The sequence below is a fragment of the Schistocerca gregaria genome, chromosome 8, assembly GCF_023897955.1.
Source record: "Schistocerca gregaria isolate iqSchGreg1 chromosome 8, iqSchGreg1.2, whole genome shotgun sequence".
Taxonomy (NCBI): domain Eukaryota; kingdom Metazoa; phylum Arthropoda; class Insecta; order Orthoptera; family Acrididae; genus Schistocerca; species Schistocerca gregaria.
In genome coordinates, this window is record NC_064927.1 from 402,369,567 (window position 1) to 402,389,755 (window position 20,189).

The following is a 20,189-nucleotide window of genomic DNA, read 5'->3' on the forward strand; positions in this document are numbered from 1 at the left end:
CTGTGTGCCTCGGTCGTATGCAGTCCTGATTGTGGCGCTCACCTGCACGGCGCCAAACACGCATACGACCATCATTGGCACCAAGGCAAAAGCGACTCTCATCGCTGAAGACGACACGTCTCCATTCGTCCCTCCATTCACGCCTGTCGCGACACCACTGGAGGCGGGCTGCACGATGTTGGGGCGTGAGCGGAAGACGGCCTAACGGTGTGTGGGACCGTAGCCCAGCTTCATGGAGACGGTTGCGAATGGTCCTCGCCGATACCCCAGGAGCAACAGTGTCCCTAATTTGCTGGGAAGTGGCGGTGCGGTCCCCTACGGCACTGCGTAGGATCCTACGGTCTTGGCGTGCATCCGTGCGTCGCTGCGATCCGGTCCCAGGTCGACGAGCACGTGCACCTTCCGCCGACCACTGGCGACAACATAGATGTACTGTGGAGACCTCACGCCCCACGTGTTGAGCAATTCGGCGGTACGTCCACCCGGCCTCCCGCATGCCCACTATACGCCCTCGCTCAAAGTCTGTCAACTGAACATACGGTTCACGTCCACGCTGTCGCGGCATGCTACCAGTGTTAAAGACTGCGATGGAGCTCCGTATGCCACGGCAAACTGGCTGACACTGACGGCGGTGGTGCACAAATGCTGCGCAGCTAGCGCCATTCGACGGCCAACACCGCGGTTCCTTGTGTGTCCGCTGTGCCGTGCGTGTGATCATTGCTTGTACAGCCATCTCGCAGTGTCCGGAGCAAGTATTGTGGGTCTGACACACCGGTGTCAATGTGTTCTTTTTTCTATTTCCAGGAGTGTATTTCTTTCCTCGTCGTGCAAGAGAATGTCCAACACGCTGCCTTTCGTTCCGCCGTTGTGGTTCTCTTCTTAATGTTGGGGACAGGAGGTATGTCGAATGGTGAAATTGCATTTGTTGAAGTCCCTGGTGAACTTTTCGATGTTTCAATAACTTTATCGACTGGCATGGTGAGAGAGTGCGCCCATTGTGATGCAACCACATTCTCACTGTCTTGCGGTAGTATGTTTTCAGAGGTCCCATGAACATCTTATCTAGAGGCTGCTGTTTGAAGGTGCAATGTGGAGGAAGTGAGATGATACTCATCTGGTGTCCTTTTGCCAAGTCTGTCACATATAGACTTCGAACGTGGCTATGACGACCATCAAGGATGAGAAGACCAGGCCTTTATTCAGTCGGAGATGTTTTCTCAATGAAGTGAACAAACTGCTTGCAACCCAACCTGAGGGATGGGCTGTACCAACTGCACAAGGGGGCAGCGTCTCATTAGAGCTTGGGACATGTAGCTTCTATGGAAAATTATCATTGGCGTGACACAATGTCATTGAGTGGTCATGCATGCGATAACTGAGATTGTAGCCCCTCCTTCAGGAGACACTACAGCTGCAATTTGTTTCCTCCCGATCACTACGGTCGCAGGTTCGAATCCTGCATCGGGCATGGATATGTGTGATGTCCTTAGGTTAGTTAGGTTTAAGTAGTTCTAAGTTCTTGGGGACTGATGAACTCAGAAGTTAAGTCCCATAGTACTCAGAGCCATTTGAACAATTTATCTCCTCCCTTTGATCGCTATCAATTTTGAAATTTTGCTTTGGACGATGGACAGGCCTGTCTCGTCCACGTTATAGACTAGATCTGCTGAATATGACTGTTTGTTGAAAGCGTCTGCGAATAAGTGAAAGATAATCATGTCATTTCTTTATTTATGTCTAAGGCTCTGACAAATGAAGTTCCACAAGGTTTGCGAATTGATAGGTGATCCTCGTGTCGCCCAAGAAAAAAGTCAGCCCAAGCTCATCCTGCTTCTCCTCCTTTGAAAGGGGATGTCAAAACTATTTGTCTGAGAAAGTAAAAATGCCGTTCTTCTTAGAGCCGCCAAAGTGCACCCAAAGAATTTTGGCTGTTTTTCGGGTTCTGCATTTAAAATCGGCTTCCTTCCAACTCTGATCTGTCGAACCACTTGCTCAGGGGTTTTATCAAGTTTAAGAAATCACTTCAAAATGGTATTCAGCAAAACGATCTCAAGTATGAGATAAATGCCGTTTTCTTGTCCCAGATGTGGAGTAGCCTGGTCATAAACTCAGTCCTTAAGGGAAACGATGACCCACACCAAAGTGTGTTCTAACTGTCCAGCAGCTTCCAGTCCCAAAAGATACTAGGAAACTACAATCTGTGCTTTACCTACTTAATTATTGCAAGTTCGTCCCACACGCCACAGCCGTAGCAGCACCGCTCCATCTGTTGCTGTTCAAAAATGTGAAGTGGTACTGGACTCTCATAGACGACGAAGCCTTCCAAGATCTCGCGCAAGAGACATTCCTTATGTTGTATGATTCATTAAAATCTTTAATTGTAGCAACTGGTGCTTCTATGTGCCAAATGTGCGCGCTGTTATCTCACGAAATATATGGTATGAAACGTTGTATTGCTTATTTAACCAACACTCTGGCAAAGGTACAACGCAACTGCAGCCATACACAAAACGAGGCACCAGCTATTTTCTTTGCACTCAAGAAATTCCATGAATATGTGTATGGCCAACATTTCACGTTATTAAATGTCGTTAGCCTCTTTTACCGTCACTGAAGGGAGACTCCAGTATTCCAACCAAATCAGCGCGTTTTCTCCAGTGCTTTGTTCAGATGCTCCAGTGCACAGGTCGCTACTCCTTTTAGACTCTGCAGGCCACTTTCTTGGCTATTTTTTATCATAGCTGACGCAGGAACTGAATTCCTTGACATTTCTGTAGTATCTTCCACGTCCGCGGCATGTTTTATACCGGCTCTGACATGGATTCCTCTTCATGTAAGGGCTTTAAAAAACTGTGGTTACTGACAACTGGTCTCAGTTCACACCTTCCGAATTAACCACTTTTTCATCTTCCAACTGCAACACCCTAGTGCTCACAACGCTTTTTCATTCTGCATCCGATGGGTTAGTGGGAAGTTTTGTTTGCAAATTCAAGTTACAACTAGCAAATATGAACCGCCCTCGTGATTTAAATGAAGCTTTCACTCTATTTTTGGTGTCATATCATGCCACTCCTCAGGGAGGCGTCAGCCGCGCCGAAAATCTCCATGAACGGCAGCACTACTCCCAACTCTCCATCTTAAATCCTACGCGAACGGCACCTGCTCATCTGCGGTCTCAGCGCCACATCATTTCTTCAAAGATAACGTCTAGGAGTTGGTTTTTCCATAAATTAGCCGCCAGCTGGCCCCAACAGTGGACATCCATTTTTTAGAACAGGTCATGGCTCCATTTATTGCAAGCGTGTCAAACATGTGTGCTCACAGGAAACAGCGACGCCCACTTCCAATGAATTGTTACTATTTTTTATTCCAGAGTCTTATATCCCCTTCCTGTAACCTTGGACATCACAGCACGAGCTCAGCAGTCCCACAATCCATATCCTTTGGTATCTGGCGAAGGTAGCCTCTCCCTCGTCCAATCACTAACCCGTTTCGACATAGGTCTCAGCATAGCAGGCTCACTCGTTACACGGATGGTAAACGAAGAGGAACCAGTTTCGTTGGCCATCAGGATGAAACATATCGTCTCGACCTTTGAGTAGCCTAATCTCGAAGGGGCTTTCATGAGGAGACGACAGAGCTGCAATTATGCACACTGCCTAGACCAGCAGGTGCTAAAGTGAGCGCCGCCAGAGATCGCAAGCCCCGATGGCCTTTCTGGCTCCATGGAACACGTGATTCTGATCACTGATCGAGGGAGCTGCCAAGGTATGCCTTCAACATCACCAGGACTGGTCTTTTGAATTGGAGACGACCAGGACCTTAACATCGGCCTTCGACTTCCACTTCGATATTTTGTACTACTTTTGAGTGAATATTAAAACTTGACTGTTTCACCACTGTGTAAATTCAGCGCTAATCACGAATTGTCCCAAAATACTGTAGTGGCTAACTATCCTCCAAGGGAGGAGTATTTGTGTTTACGTACTTTTCAGTAAATATACTCTATTTTTTTTTACCTGGGCTGCGTTCTCATTACACCTCAACCAGTGCAAGCCTTAGCAGTCTATGAGGCTACTGTAAATGGAGTAGTGCCACATACACTGGGCATTGTGTTGTAATCGTAGTTTTTCAGGTGTGACCACGTGTACTCCAAAGTCAGCAGCATGCCAGTTAGTCAAATGAATACTTGACGTTTATAACACGCCCATGCACAGTGATACTCCACGGTCATCAATGGTAGCTGTTCTTTCGAGAATACTTACTATCTTCATACATGTAGTTAAAGGCTACCCAGCCACCGACCTTCGTTTGTGCGAATGCGCACAGGTTGCCCGAACTCTTACGGGAATCGCCACATTAGTGTGCGAGAGTAATGAGTGGATGGGCAAATATCTCTTAGGTAACATCCTAGCAGATTAAAACGGTGTGTCGGACCGAGTCTCGAACTCGAGATCTTCGCCATTCGCCGGCAAGTGCTCTACCAACTGAGCTACCTAAGCACGACTCACGCCCAGTCCTCACAGCTTTACTTTTACCGCATGGAGGCAGAATCTACTTTAATCCCTGAAGACCTCTGCACGCCATTCTATCTTCCCAGCGACCCTCTGACAGCAGTAGTCGAACAGTGCACGCCGAAGCTGTGGCGTGAGTGGAAAACGAGCTGCAGGTATGAGTACCCGTCATTCCACTGTTAATACCCTGTTCGCTATGGCTCATGTTGAAACGTATGGGCTCTCAATCCCTCTCATCTGTGCTGTGGTAGCTGTACGATCTGTCACTGCTGGCTTGTATATACGACGACTCCGGCGGGCTTCTGTACTTCGTGGACGTACAGGACCTTGTTTACGCGTGTGTGAATGGTCACGTGACCACTGATATAAGCATCTTTGGCGAACTGACACAGCATTTCCAACTTCTATGGAAGATTTCCGAAAGGACCATCCCGCCACTCGTAAGGCCGTAATCTGACCCCTCTGAAACTTCCTCAACTGGCTGTAGGAAGCACGAGTGCGTCTCCGTCACTTAGATACCTGCGTGCTTGACACGTTTGAAGCACACTGTGTCTTCTGGCTGTGAGCATTCGTTATTAAAGGGGAGATACAGGCGGCGCTCTGGTAGCTACGCCATTGCGCCATGTGTGGGCGGACGACGTTGAAACAATTATCAGCACATCTACTGTTCCCCAGGTGACATATGCTGTCATCGGATAGAAAGTAGCGTAGTCTTTCCAATTGTACTAATTTTTTCGAGTAGTGTTTATAGCTCTGTTTGCAGTGTCTTCTTCCATAGTGCTGCCATTAGTGATGGAAGCAAATGAATTGGACTTGAGATTGCCTCGGAGGTTTTTTGTATGCGGGTAGAGTAACATGTTTCTAGATTTCTTGGAAACTTTCTATTGCTGCCAATAACTTTGAAGATCGATCTGTAGGCAACTTCACAGAAATAAATTATTTGTGTAGATTATTCTGAGTGAACTAAATTTAAAAAAAAAATATTTCTTTACGATTAGAAAGTGACAAAAGTTATTATGGGAGTAACTTTGTGACAACACACATTTCTACATAAACAAATGTAACTATTGAAACTGTTGAAAACTAGTCGCGTTTGACTGGTGTAGTAGAAAAGACGAAGTTATACTTTCCGTTATAGCCTTGTCTGTAAATGTGGCATAAAGTTTCTCGGTATATTATTTTAAACGTGTCATGACTTCTCTCACATAATTGAATTTGTAAGTGTACAACAATCTAAACTAATTATTTTGTTTCGATGATGTTGTGTTCAACGTAAGTATTGCGACCTTCCTTTTTTCATTCGGTTCCACTGAACTGATGCGTAAACAAGAGCGTAAATGTTTTTTGAACTCCCTTACTAATGCAGCTTAGTTTTTTAAACTCTTTTTTCTATGACCGTTGATCTATAATTATTTGAATTTTAAGTAGATTAGAACACAAATGACATCACACAGACGAACACTGTGAAAAATGCTTTTCTGTGTATCGATAAAACAAAAGTCATAAAACTGGGATAATCTGTAAGACGATGTAATTGTGTGTCATAAAGAAATACTAAGCCACTCTATATTTATGAAACATTAATTTAACTATACTTCGCCTGTCAGAGATCTCATGTCACAATGTTGTCCTCAACGTGGCTGTGAGAATTAATATTTCATGTCCCAAATGCCTCGTCAGACATAAAAACTGAATTATTACCTAAATTAATCGATGTCGTTGTTGTTGTTATGGTCTTCAGTCGGAAGGCGGTTTGATGCGCGTATCCATGCTACTCTGTTCTCTGAAACCTCTTCGTCTCCGAATACCTAGTGCAACCTACAGCCTCCGTAATCTGCTTACTGTGTTCCTCTCTTGGGCTCTCTTTACGATTTTTGACCCGCAACATTCCGTGCAGTACTAAACTAGTTATCCCAGAATCTGTCTTGTCAACCAGTCCCTTCTTTTAGTGAAGAAGTGCAACAAAATTCGTCTCCCCTGTTCTATACACGGCCTCTTCATTAGTTATGCGATCTACCCACCTAATCTTCTGCACTTTTCTGTGGCGCCAAATAACAAATGCTACTATTCTCTTCTGGTCCAAACCTTTGATTGTCCATCTTTCACTTCCATACATGGGTACACTTCAGCAAATACTTTCAGAAAAGACTTTCCAGTAATTAAATCTATATTCCATGCTAACAAATTTCTCTCCTTCACAAACGTTTTCCTTGTTATTGCCAATCCACATTTTATGCCCTCCTTAGCTTCGACTAATCACTGCTCGAAGACCAAAGTTATCAAACATTTTTAGTGTCTCGTTTCCTAATCTAATTCCCTGAGCGCCACCTTGCTTAATTCGACTACATTCCATTACGCTTGATTTCTTTTGTTGACGTTCATCTTATGTTCTCCTTTCGAGACACTGTCGATTCCGTTCAACTACTATCCCCAGTCCTTCTCTGTCTATGACTGAATTACTATGTCATCAGCAAACCTTCACGATTTTTGTTCTTTTCCTTGAACTTTATTTCCTACTCCAACTTTTTTTTGCATTCCTTTACTGCTCTTTCAATGTACAGAGTGAATGACATCGTGAATAGGCTAAAACCATGCCTCACTCACTTGTCCACCACTGCTTCCCTTCATGCCCGTATAACTGCCGTCCTGTTCTCTACAAATGCTAGACTGAAGATCCAGAAAAAAAAACAAGCACAACTACCTAATATCGTGTGGCCCCAGCGAGCACGCAGAAGTGCTGCAACACGACGTGGCATGGACTCGACTAATGTCTGAAGTAGTGCTGGAGGGAACTGACGCCACGAAACCTGCAGGACTATCCATAAGTCAGTAAGAGTAGGAGGGGGTGGAAATTTCCTCTGAACAGCTCGTTGCAAGGCATCCCAGATGTGCTAAATAAAGTTCATGTCTGGAGAGTTTGGTGACCAGCGGCAGTGTTTAAACTAATAAGAGTGTTCCACTTTGCAGCAATTACGGAAGTGTGGGGTGTCGCATTGACCTGCTGGAATTTCCCAAGTGCGTCGCAATGCACAATGGACATGAATGGTTGCAGGTGATTAGGAAGGATGCTTATGTGCGTGTCACTTGTCAGAGTTGTATCTAGAGGTACCAGGAGGGGTCCCATATCACTTCAGCTCCACATGCCAGACACCATTACAGAGCCTCCACCAGCTTGAACAGTCTCCTGCTGAGATGCAGGGTCCATGGATTCGTGAGGTTGTCTCCATACCCGTACACGTCCATCCACTCGATACAATTTGTGGCGAGACTCGTCTGATAAGGCAAGATGTTTCCAGTCATCAACAGTCCAATATCGGTGTTGACGGGCCTACGCGAGATGTGAAGCTTCGTGTCGTGTAGTCATCAAAGGTACAGGAGTGCGCCTTTGGTTCCGAAAGCTCAATCAATGATGTTTCGTTGAACGGTTTGCACGCTGACAGTTGTTGATGAGACAGCATTGAAATCTGCAGCAGTTGCGGAAGTGTTGCACTTCTGTCACATTGAACGATTCTCTTTAGTTGTCGTTGGACCTGTTTTTGCAGGATCTTTCTCCGACAGCGGCGATGTCGGAGATTTAATGTTGTAGCGGATTCTTGATGTTCATGGAACACTCGTGAAATGGTCGTACAGGAAATCCCTACTTCATCAGTACCTCGGAAATGTTGTGTCTCATCGCTCGTGCCCCTACTGTAACACCACTTTCAAACTCAATTGAATCATGATACGCTGGAATTGTATCAGCAGTAACCGTTCTAACAACTGCGTCAGACACTTTCTGTCTGATACAGAGTGTTTCAAAAAGAGACGGCCAAACTTTCAGGAAACATTCCTCACACACAAATAAAGAAAAGATGTTATGTGGACATGTGTCCGGAAACGCTTAATTTACATGTTAGAGCTCATTTTAGTTTCGTCATTATGTACTGTACTTCCTCGATTCACCGCCAGTTGGCCCAATTGAAGGAAGTTAATGTTGACTTCGGTGCTTGTGTTGACATGCGACTCATTGCTCTACAGTACTAGCATCAGAAATGGTTCAAATGGCTCTGAGCATTATGGGACTCAACTGCTGTGGTGATTAGTTCCCTAGAACTTAGAACTACTTAAACCTAACTAACATAAGGACATCACACACATCCATACCCGAGGCAGGACTCAAACCTGCGACCGTAGCAGTCGCACGGTTCCGGACTGCGCGCCTAGAACCGCGAGACCACCGCGGCCGGCAGTACTGGCATCAAACACATCCGTACGTCGCATCAACAGGTTAGTGTTCATCACGAACGTGGTTTTGCTGTCAGTAAAATGTTTACAAATGCGGAGTTGGCAGATGCCCATTTGATGTATAGATTAGCACGGGGCAATAGCCGTGGCGCGCTCCGTTTGTATCGACACAGGTTTCCAGAACGAAGGTGTCGCGACAGGAAGACGTTGGAAGCAATTGATCAGGATCTTATGGAGCACGGAACATTCCAGCCTATGACACGCGACTGGGGAAGACCTAGAACGACGAAGACACCAGCAATGGACGAGGCAATTCTTCGTGCAGTTGACGATAACCCTAATGTCAGCGTCAGAGAAGTTGCTGCTGTACAAGGTAACGTTTACGACGTCACTGTATGGAGAGTGCTACGGGAGAACCAGTTGTTAACGTACCATGTACAGAATGTGTCAACAGCTGATTGGCCTCCATGGGTACACTTCTGCGAATGGTTCATCCAACAATGTGTCAATCCTCATTTCAGTACAAATGTTCTCTTTACGGATGAGACTTCATTCCAACGTGATTAAATTGTTAATTTTCACAATCAACATGTGTGGGCTGACGAGAGCCCGCACGCGGTTGTGCAATCACGTCAACACAGATTTTCTGTGAACGTTTGGGCAGGCATTGTTGGTGATGTCTTGATTGGGACCCATGTTCTTCCACCTACGCTCAATGGAGCACGTTATCATGATTTCATACGGGATACTCTACCTGTGCTGCTAGAACATGTGCCTTTACAAGTACGACACAACATGTGGTTCATGCACGATGGAGCTTCTGCACATTTCAGTCGAAGTGTTCGTACACTTCTCAACACCAGATTCGGTGACCGATGGATTGGTAGAGGCGGACCAATTCCATGGCCTCCACGCTCTCCTGACCTCAACCCTCTTGACTTTCATTTATGGGGGCATTTAAGAGCTCTTGTCTACGCAACCCCGGTACCAAACGTAGAGACTCTTCATGCTCGTATTGTGGACAGCTGAGATATTATACGCCATTCTCCAGGGCTGCGTCAGCGCATCAGGGATTCAATGTGACAGAGGTTGGATGCATGTATCCTCGCTAACGGAGGACATTTTGAACATTTCCTGTAACAAAGTGTTTGAAGTCACGCTGGTACGATCTGTTGTTGTGTGTTTCCATTTCATGATTAATATGATTTGAAGAGAAGTAATAAAATGAGCTCTAACATAGAAAGTAAGCGTTTATGGACACATGTCCACATAACATGTTTTCTTTCCTTGTGTGTGAGGAATGTTTCCTGAAAGTTTTGCCGTACCTTTTTGTAACACCCTGTATAGGCGTTGCCGACCGCCACGCCGTATGTTGCCCGTAAATATCTGTGTATTTCAGTACGCATGCCTATGACAGTTCCTTTGACGCTTCAGTGTATAAACACAACCGACATCCTTCTGAATGTGATTAATGTATTCATCTCCTCGTCCCCCTCTACGATTTTTATCCTCCACGCTGCCCTCCAATACTAAATAGGTGATCCCTTGATGCCTCAGAACATGACCAAGCAATCGATCACTTCTTCTAGTCAAGGTGTGCCACAAATTTCTCTTTTTCCTAATTCTATTCAGGACCTCATTAGTTATGAAATCTACCAATCTAAACTTCAGCATTCTTCTGTAGCACCACATTTCGAAATCTTCTATTCTCTTCCTGTCCAAACTATTTATCGTCCTCTTTTCACTTCCATACATGGCCATACTCCATACAAATACTTTCAGAAACGACCTCCTGACACTTAAATCTATACTTGATTTTAACAAATTTCTCTTCTTCAGAAACGTTTTCCTTGCCATTGCCAGTCTACGTTTTATATCCTCTCTACTTCGACCATCATCTGTCATTTTGCTACCCAAATAGCAAAACTCATGTACTACTTTAAGCGTCTCATTTCGTAATCTAATACCCTCAGTATCACCCGATTTATTTCGACTACATTCCATTATCCTCGTTTTGCTTTTGTTGATGTTCATCTTATATCCTTTTTTCAAGACACTGTCCATTCCGTTCAGCTTCTCTTCCAGGTCCTTTGCTGTCCCTGACAGAATTACAATGCCATCGGCGAACCTCAATTTCTTCTCCATGGATTTTAATTCCTACTCCGAATTTTTCATTTGTCTCCTTTACTGCTTGCTCAATATACAGATAGAATAACATCAGGGATAGGCTACAACCCTGTCTCACTCCCTTCCCAACCACTGCTTCCCTTTTATGCTCCTCGAATCTTGTAACTGCCATCTGGTTTCTGTACAAATTGTAAATAGCCTTTCGCCAAGTCAATATTGTCAAAAGTTTTCTCTAAGTCTACAAATGCTAGGAACGTAGGTTTGCCTTTCCTTAATCTATTTTCTAAGATAAGTCATAGGGTCAGTGTTGCCTCATGTGTTTCAACATTTCGACGGAATCCAAACTGATCTTCCCCGAGGTCGGCTTCTACCAGTTTTTCAATTCGTCTGTAAGGAATTCGTGTTAGTATTTTGCAGCCGTGGCTTATTAAAGTGATGGTTCTTTAATTTTCACATCTGTCAACACCTGCATTCTTTGGGATTGGAATTACTATATTCTTCTTGAAGTCTGAAGTTATTTCGCCTGTCTCATACATCTTGCTCACCAGATGGTAGAGTAGTTCTAACATAATGTTGTCTATTCGCGGGGCCTTGTTTCGGCTCAGGTTTTTCAGGTCTTTCAGTACTCCCTCAAATTTTTCTCGCAGCATCATTCTCCCATCTCTTCTTCAACTTCGCCCTCGCAGTTAAATTTTCATCCCCCTTAACTTTGTGAGTAATTTCTTTTCTCTCATCATACATTTCTTCAATCTCTACATCATCTGCATAGGTAGTTGGCATATAGCGTTGTACTGCCGCGCCGGTTGTGGGCTTTGTGTGTCATGTCTCCGATAATGCGTTCGCTGTGCTGTTCATAGCAGCTTAACCGCATTCCTATTTTTTTCTTCGTTATTAAACATACTCTAGCATTACTACTATTTGATTTTGTATTTATAGCCCTGTGTTCACCTGACCGTAAAACTTGTTTCTCCTGCCACGAAGCTTCACTAAGTAACATTATATCTAACTTCAGAAAATTCATTTTCTTTTTTTTTTTCAATCTGTCCGATTGAGGGATCTGACATTCCGCGCTCTAGTCCGTAGAATGCCAGAGTTTCTCCTGATGAACACATCTTCCCCAGTAGTCCAAATGGTTCCAATGGCTCTAAGCACTATGGGACTCAACATCTGGGGTCATCAGTCCCCTAGAACTAAGAACTACTTAAACCTAACTAACCTAAGGACATCACACACATCCATGCCCGAGGCAGGATTCGAACTGCGACCGTAGCGGTCACGTGGTTCCAAACTGAAGCGCCTAGAACCGCACGGCAACACCGGCCGGCTCCCCAGTAGTCCCCGCCCGAAGATCCGATTGGAGGACTATTTCACATCCAATAAATAATACACAATTTTGAGTCATACAGTACATCCGCGTGCCCCCCGGAAGAATTATGGCTGTAGTTTTCCTTTGTCCATCGCAGTATCAGCATAGCAAGGACGTTTTTGCTGGTGTTATCAGGCCGGATCAGTCAAATTATCCAGACTGTTGCCCCTGCAACAACTGAAAAGCATGTTAGAAACCACACATGTGACTGGCTTCTGAACAGATTCCTCTCTGGTGGTTACACCTGCGGTACAGCTACCAGTATGACTGAGTCACACAATCCACCCCACACATGGTTCATTGTGGGACAAATGTTATAAAATTTGGGGACGTTAATATGAGTGTATATGGCCATGTTTCAAGAAGTCCTAAAAGTCAAAGTTCTGGGGTGACGGCATTTAATATGCTGAGTAATGAGACGAAATTCAGATTTACTCAGATCACGAAATTGATATTTCATTGAAACATGTAAGCCTTTTAGAAACTTATATGTTGACCGTGGCACACAAAATGAAGTCGTATGATGGCCAACGGCTTTGACGCAGTGATAACACCGGTTCCCGTCAGATCACCAAAGCTAGGTGATGTCGGGCTGGGCTAGCACTTGGATGGGTGATCATCAAGTCTGCCGAGCGCTGTTGGCAAGCAGTATGCACTTAGCCCTTGTGAGGCAAACTGAGAAGCTACTTGATTGAGAACTGACTTGTCTCGGGAACTGACATACGGCCTGGAGAGCGGTGTGCTGACCACAAGACCCTCCATATCCGCATCCAGTGACGCCTATGGGCTGAGGATGACGCGGCGTCCGGTCAGTGACCGTTGGGCGTTAATGGCCTGTTCGGGAGTCGCTTCATTTTGTTTTAGTCGTATGATGGATCTGCTGCATTTGTTACGCTTTACATACTTTCATTTTTGTAGTCCTATGGACAAATTCTTTGTAACAACATTGGATTTATGCTGAACGTGTTTATTTTACAGCAGACAGAAATTGCAAAGACAAAGGGTTTCGCACATTAGCGTCTTGTATTCGTCTGTTATAAGCTTTGGGAATATTATACATATTTCGTGGTGAATCTCTGTTTTTCTCGATGTTTTCTAATATTTGAACATGGTAGTAATGTTGGATATGAACGCATGGCGATTTAATATTGTAAACTGAAGTTGGTAGTGGGATGGGGGGGGGGGGTGGTAGAAATGACAGGAAAAGGAAGGGGTTACTGAAATCAGCTGCATAGGGCCGTCACGCCGAATGAGCGGCGACGAGTGAAAATGTGTGCTGCACCGGGATTCGAACCAACGAGATCCTGCTTATTTGGCAGGTGCATTAACTACTGCGCAATCCATTACGCAGTGTTATCGCAGCTGCACGGGCTATGCCGTGACTCCTTACGACCAATCCACATTCCCACCGAGCGCCACCTATCTGCAGTCCTCACTCATGTCCTGTATGCTCGCTACTCTGACATTCCCGCAAGAGGTCGGACGTACTTGTACATCCGCACTGAAGAAGGTGGGCCTATTGTGAGTCCGGGCAAATCAGTTATATGAATGCGTGATATCTGCTCTTTTGGACATGTCTGAAAGAACATACATCACGTACAATCCGCAGCTATCATACACACATATAAACTGATGATTGGTGATTTGGGGGGGGGGGGGGGACAGAGGAAAGAAAGGAAAGGCGTTACAGATGTCAACCGCATCGAGACATTACGCAGAATTAGTAATCCCTTCCTTTCATTCCCTTTCTCTTCCTGTCCATCTTCAGTATCACAGCTGGACGGGCCTAGAGATAGGTGGCGCGTGGGGCGTGCCGAGATAGTCCGAGTAATTGTCATAACACTCAGTCCAGGCACCGGCCTAGCAAGCAGGACATCCTGGGTTCAGATCACGGTCCGGTACATATTTTCACGCCTTGCCGCCGGTTCCTTGTAACGTTCATATGTGGCCGACATCAGTAATCAGTTCCCTTTCCTGTCTCCCCTCCTCCCCCTCCACCTTCAATTTACGTTTATGTATCACAGCTGAGGATCCCACGTGGTCATGTCCGAAAGAACAGGCACCACTCCTTCATATAATTTCATGTTGGTTACAAGGAGTTTATCAGCGAACTCAAAACATGTTATGTAATTATGCAGGCTTTCGTGGCCGTTGTCACTGAAGTTAAAATCTTCTGAGTTATTTGGCAGCGTTTCGAACCCTCTTCTGAGATCTTCCTCAGGATCTTCTGGTGTCCACTACTGTTAAAATAGTGCTAGAATACATGTTAATACATAAAATAAAGTAATGTTTACATTTTTGTAAATTAATGTTCTACTTAAATGGCCCTGTCCGCATAGTTAGTCGTTAGTATGTCCTACGGAGTGTAGCTCAGTGATTGTGACTGACAGAGCGAGGCGGTGGCGGAGGCGGCGTACAGCTGCGCCTGGGTGGAGGCCAGTGGGCGTTTCAAACGCGCTCTCTCCCTCCTCATGTGTCGTGCGCAGAGGTCGCTGGTGCTTACAGCAGGCGGCCTGCTCCAGATCAACCGGCCCACCTTCATCTCGGTCAGTACTGCGACAACACTATGTATTTAAAGTTGCTCTATATTAATATCAGAGATATTAAAAGAAAAAAATATATAGTATTAGATATGTGTTCAAAAAATAACGAAAAGATTTTGTTTGTTGTACAGAATTTAATTAATTCTTCTACATTAATGTTATCCTCTTCTACATACTCCTATTAGATATTATACATTTCTGCCAGAGCTCTTTCCAATGTCCGAGACATCTGGAACACGATCTCAGGGATAGTTTTTAGCTCTGTTGACCATGAATTTTTAATCTCATCTTTAGCTGTAAAATGTCGGCCTCAGAACCTTCCATCTTGTCGCAGAAACTCCTCCTGCAATAAACCGTATTAAATGAATACCACAAGAGCACAGTGGGCATTCGACCCCACTTGTCGAACTCTATTTGGTCATTGATGTTTAGAATGCTTCCAGTGGGAAGATAGAGCAATAGTGTCGCCGTCACATCCGTAACCCCATGTCTCGTCACCTGTTAAGACGCCTTTCAATGGATGTGCATGGCTGTTGACTTCATCTATCGACTCCTGAGTGACTCACACCTTCCTGTTTTGTTCTTATTTCATCACCTGTGGAACGAAATTTGTGTTCACACTTTTCATACCCAAAATAAAAAGAAAGAAAAAAGTAATAGCATGAAGCACCTCATTTGCCACCGTATGATGGGATTCTTCTTATTGTAACGCTGCGGTTATTCATAATTATTTCTTCGGCATTTTTCACGCCATCAATTGATCGATTACTGTGGCATCCGAGATGCTCGTTATCCTCACTGCTTTTACGGCCTTCTTAGGAACGATTGTCAACCCTTCTTCTGGTTATAGCTGTCTCATCAGTCGCAATACTTCATAACTCTAAAACATAACTGTACTTAATTCCATTCTTATAGCAACATTTATTACAAATTCTCTGACAAAATTTTATACAAAATAAATAATCGCCTATGATGTTGTTACCGGGCCATGGTGCACATAGAAAGAAAAGATTCTCAAGTAAACGGGTAACAATATACATATTACTACGAGTAGCGTCCATAAAGACGACGGAAAAGCCGTAGAATTAGCCATTTAATATACAAAAAGATCTTCTGAACGCAGTATGTACCGCTTTGTCTGACAGTTTTGTTAGTCGATGACAGTTTTTGATTAGGTGTCTGTAATGAAGCACAGTAACTGTGATCTATGTGCGGATAGGCTACAAGCTGAGCTGCTGTAAATAATTAACAATAATCAAGCCTATAGTAATTTGATACCAAGTGTAAAGGCCGGTTTTCTCAGAGCCCATGTTGAGTGAGGCAAAGGCACGTCGTTGGCGAAATGGCAGCGCAGACGGACGGGGCTGGTGAAGACGGAGAACGAGTTCGAGGCTGGAGTCTTCAAGGACCATTGGTGGACGACGTGAAGGCTCGTTGCAAACCAGGTGGCTGTTCCTGAGGACGGCGCAGACGAAATCGTCCTGGATCAGCAGCTGGACTGCGTTTTGGTTTGGTTGCTCAGTCTGACAGACTTGGTGATTGGCGCCGAAATGGTTTGCTGTAGAATCAGGCTCGTTTTCTGGGGCCGAAGAGGTTCTTTGGCTGGAAAGGAACAGCTGCTACTCGACTTGTTTGGTAGTGAAGACCAAATTGGTTTAGTGGCTGGGACCGAACTCGCTTGTTGTGGCAGAGAAATGGAGGACTGCCTACTTGTGGGAATGTTATCTCCTGGACGCAAGCAGTGCTGTGAATGTCGTGCCTCCCACTGGCAGCTTGTAGTAGTGGCGGCTGACACAATTTCCTGTGACGGTAACAAGTTGCAGTTGTTGTTATCTTGAACGTAATGTTTAGTTCCAACGACTCAGTGGTCGGAGGTCCCTATCGTTGCCATTCGGTCTGTTGTGTTTCTTCCTTGATGACACGGTGCCAACAGGTCCGTGATTCGCAAGCCCATAGAAACGACCCATATTGCTGGCGGACTATCTTCTGATACAGAATTTTTTCCCCTCCACGGCAAAGACGTGGATCATCTTGGCTGTTTTGAGCCCATCCGAGTTGGCACTGCATCTGCTACCCATCCTCCCCTCCCAAGAAACAAATGTGCGACCATCGCAACGGCTTGGAGTCCAGTGAGTCTACAGCGACCATTGAGAGCAGTATCCTGGAATCGTTGTCATCGATGGCCATTGGTGTGGAAGCTACGAACGACAGCTGCTTCTCGACTGGCATGTGACATCTAATGCATGCAGAGCTACTGTGGCAGGCATTGCATCTACATGTAGGCAGAAAAAAATACACACCTCAAGCCAATAATCTCTTGGGATTACTGCCTCAGAGCCAAAACATATGACTAGACTCCTCACGAAATTCAGAAGGCCGATCGGAAGACCAGAGTGTTGTGAGTGACATTCTTTAATGCGCGAATAAGCACGTTTTGGAACGTGTGAAGTGCGCTGGAGCACGATAATACATAGGACTGGGAGAAGGAATGTGAATTATCTGCGCTGGAACACAAGAATGGACGTTGGGGTAGAGCCAGTAAGGAGTGGTTCAGGGGTAGATCTCGTGAGATGTGGTGCGAAGGTAGAGGCAGGGCCTGTATTAACATTTATGGAGAGTAGCACTATCCAAATCACAAATGGAAAAACAAAGGATTATAAGAGATGGCGGCACCAGAGGGAGTGAGGAAGCCAGCACATTGTCACACAGCTCCCAGGCAGGTGGAGAGCACGAAGTGGCACGCCACTTCCACGAGGAAGGATGACCATGGCTGCATCTCCGTGGCGAAGGTGTGAAGCAGTAGCGGCTGCGTCGAGAATTCCTGCAAATGGCACTGTCCAGGCGGGACAATGGAGGCATAGTACCATCCACGGAGTTATGAAAACGACCGTCTCTGCAAATTTTTGCCATGCGGTGTGTGGTTATTAAAGAACTCGTGGTGTCAGCAACTACATGTCTTAGTAAAGAAAAGTACACTACCACCGGAGGCTGATTCTGCACTTAGAAGCACAAATATAAGAAGGTCCAGTCATGGATATCACCTGAGAGTACCTGTGCGCGGAAGTGCTGCACCGAGTATTAGACTGGCTGCTCACAAGTTGGAAACTGCGACCACATCCTCGACTACCGTCCAACATTCACAATAAACTCTTTACAAGAGGCTATTGCGTCATTTGATCTCTCGGAGATATTGTATGAGACGGATTTTAAATGGCACATAACGTTATTGTAGGAGTGAGTACGCAACCTTGTGGACTAAAGGACTAAATACAAGAAATGAAAAAATGCACTTATTCAGTCTCTTCTTTTTTAAAGCGTGGATAACTTTTGAACGTATCTCGTTCAGACACATGAAGTACGTGCTTAATGGCTACTCCCTGCCCCACAATTCGCTCACTGATTTTACGTCGGTTGAAAACTAAGTTGTTGACCCTGACATTCAGACGTTTGTCATTCCTTTAATAGAGTTTACTACGTACTCAGTTTGTGAGAATCACAGTAAAATGTTTCTTGAATCTAACCATGCGGTAGAGCACGGTATGAAGTACTGATTACTACTAAATTATTATGCGATGCGAACAGTTAATTAAAACACATGACGTGTGGCAAGTGGAAGCTATTCCATTTAAGTCTCTATCGGAGATTTGGGTGTTAAATGCACTGATTATTTACAGAAGCAGATTTTCGTTGTCTTTCTTGAGGAAAGGTGAACACGTTTCCAGGCAGAATGAGCCTCAAAATTCAGTGACGGTTACCGGAAAGTGAACCCACGACATCCTAGTACCATTAACCATTGAACCACAGTTGGACCTCAGAGGCAGCTGGTAAATGGTTGTTGTATCATTACGTTTTCAATAAAAATAATTATTTCACTGAGTCACATATCGTCAATGTCGAACTGTTTCGATTACCAAAGGTAAAATTATACATCAAGCTATTACTTAAACATTATTTACATTTATGCCATATTAGTTAAAGTAATATGTACAATAATTGAAGAAGGTTTAATTTACTTATTTACATCCAACGTTTTCAGTTTTGTAATTTTTCACTTACACATCATGCGAAACTTAAAAGAATGGTAAAATATTTTTAAATGTAGAAGAATAGGTATAGATAAACAGAACAGCGTTTGTGCACGTGCTTCAAAATGGAAACTGCAATGTTAACTTTAGTTTTTCGGTAGTGAGGAAGAAACATTAATGTCTAGTGTTTGTTCTGTTACAGTTATTGAAGGCGTCTTACTCATACTACACGCTACTCGGCAGGATCAACAATCGATAATTCTAAAGAGATGTTCATCGCCACAATCCATGCTCTCAAAAGAACAGTAACTATTAAATGTACTATCTTAGTGCGAGAAGATCATTTATTTGTATGTGTTTAACAAATATATCCCTCAGATCTGGTAGTTCTTTTCAACACTCACTGCATAAGAAAAGCGTTTAAGTCTTAATTACTCAAACTTACACAGTAATGAAAGTGCAGGCCTATGTAGAGGCGTGCAGTGCTATAGAACTATGACTATTCTATCCTCTTAACATTGTTCCGCTTTATATGTGAAACTTAATGTCTACTCTGAATGATGTTGTAACGCCAAAAGACAAATAAATGCAATATACATAGATTACCTTGCACCAACAGCCTTTGACGGAAAACTACAACGTAAGTGTATCTTTGTAAAACAATATCTTGGACATCCGAGCTTTAGTAACGACATCTGATACACAAGTTAGTTATTCTCTGTAGGCCTCTTTATACACCGAAATGTACGTTGACGAGCCATTTTTACATATTTATTCGCATTTCCTTTAAGGGATCCAGAATTTACTCCTGATGATCACAATGTATGCCGAACGAAACGCGTCGTTAAATGAGTACTATGTTGAAGAGTAATGGACGTAATGCAGCGTAGCCCTCTGGAAACAAAGTTTCGTAAAAGCGTCCGTATAATTGCACCAAAAGCTATAAATTGATTATATCAGCCATATACAAAATTGAATGACTGAGCTGCTTTTACATCTACCAAAACGCCTGTTCTTTTGATGTGACGTTCAGAGAGCAGAGGCTGTACAAACTGACAAATGTCAGCCGTTACCACATAGCCCATAACACAAAATACGCCGATGGCTGGGTTGACAATGCTCAAAAAGTTTCGGCCATGAAATAAAGCACACGGGCGCGTCTAACGGCTGAATTGCAGTGAATTTATGGTCGTGTTATCCTGCCGCCCGTATAATTATTATTCAAAATACGTGCACGCAGAAGCAAAATTTCCAAAGAACGGTTCAACTGTTTTGCTCAAAATACTACATTAATTGGTTATTTTATTCAGCGTATACATATATATATATATATATATATATATGTGTGTGTGTGTGTGTGTGTGTGATGTGTGATATGCTTTTCCCATGG

At 44.2% G+C, this 20,189-nt stretch overlaps 1 protein-coding gene across 1 annotated transcript in view; it reads left to right on the forward strand.

Annotated features, from left to right (window-relative positions):
- Positions 1–19,058, forward strand: part of LOC126285218 (odorant receptor 43a-like) — a 58,409-nt gene extending 39,351 nt beyond the window's left edge. The window contains exons 4-5 of the mRNA XM_049984520.1: positions 14,622–14,777; positions 19,002–19,058. Of these exons, the coding sequence (XP_049840477.1) occupies positions 14,622–14,777; positions 19,002–19,058 (213 nt within the window). The remainder of the gene's footprint in view (positions 1–14,621; positions 14,778–19,001) is intronic.
- The last annotated feature ends 1,131 nt before the right edge of the window (positions 19,059–20,189 follow it).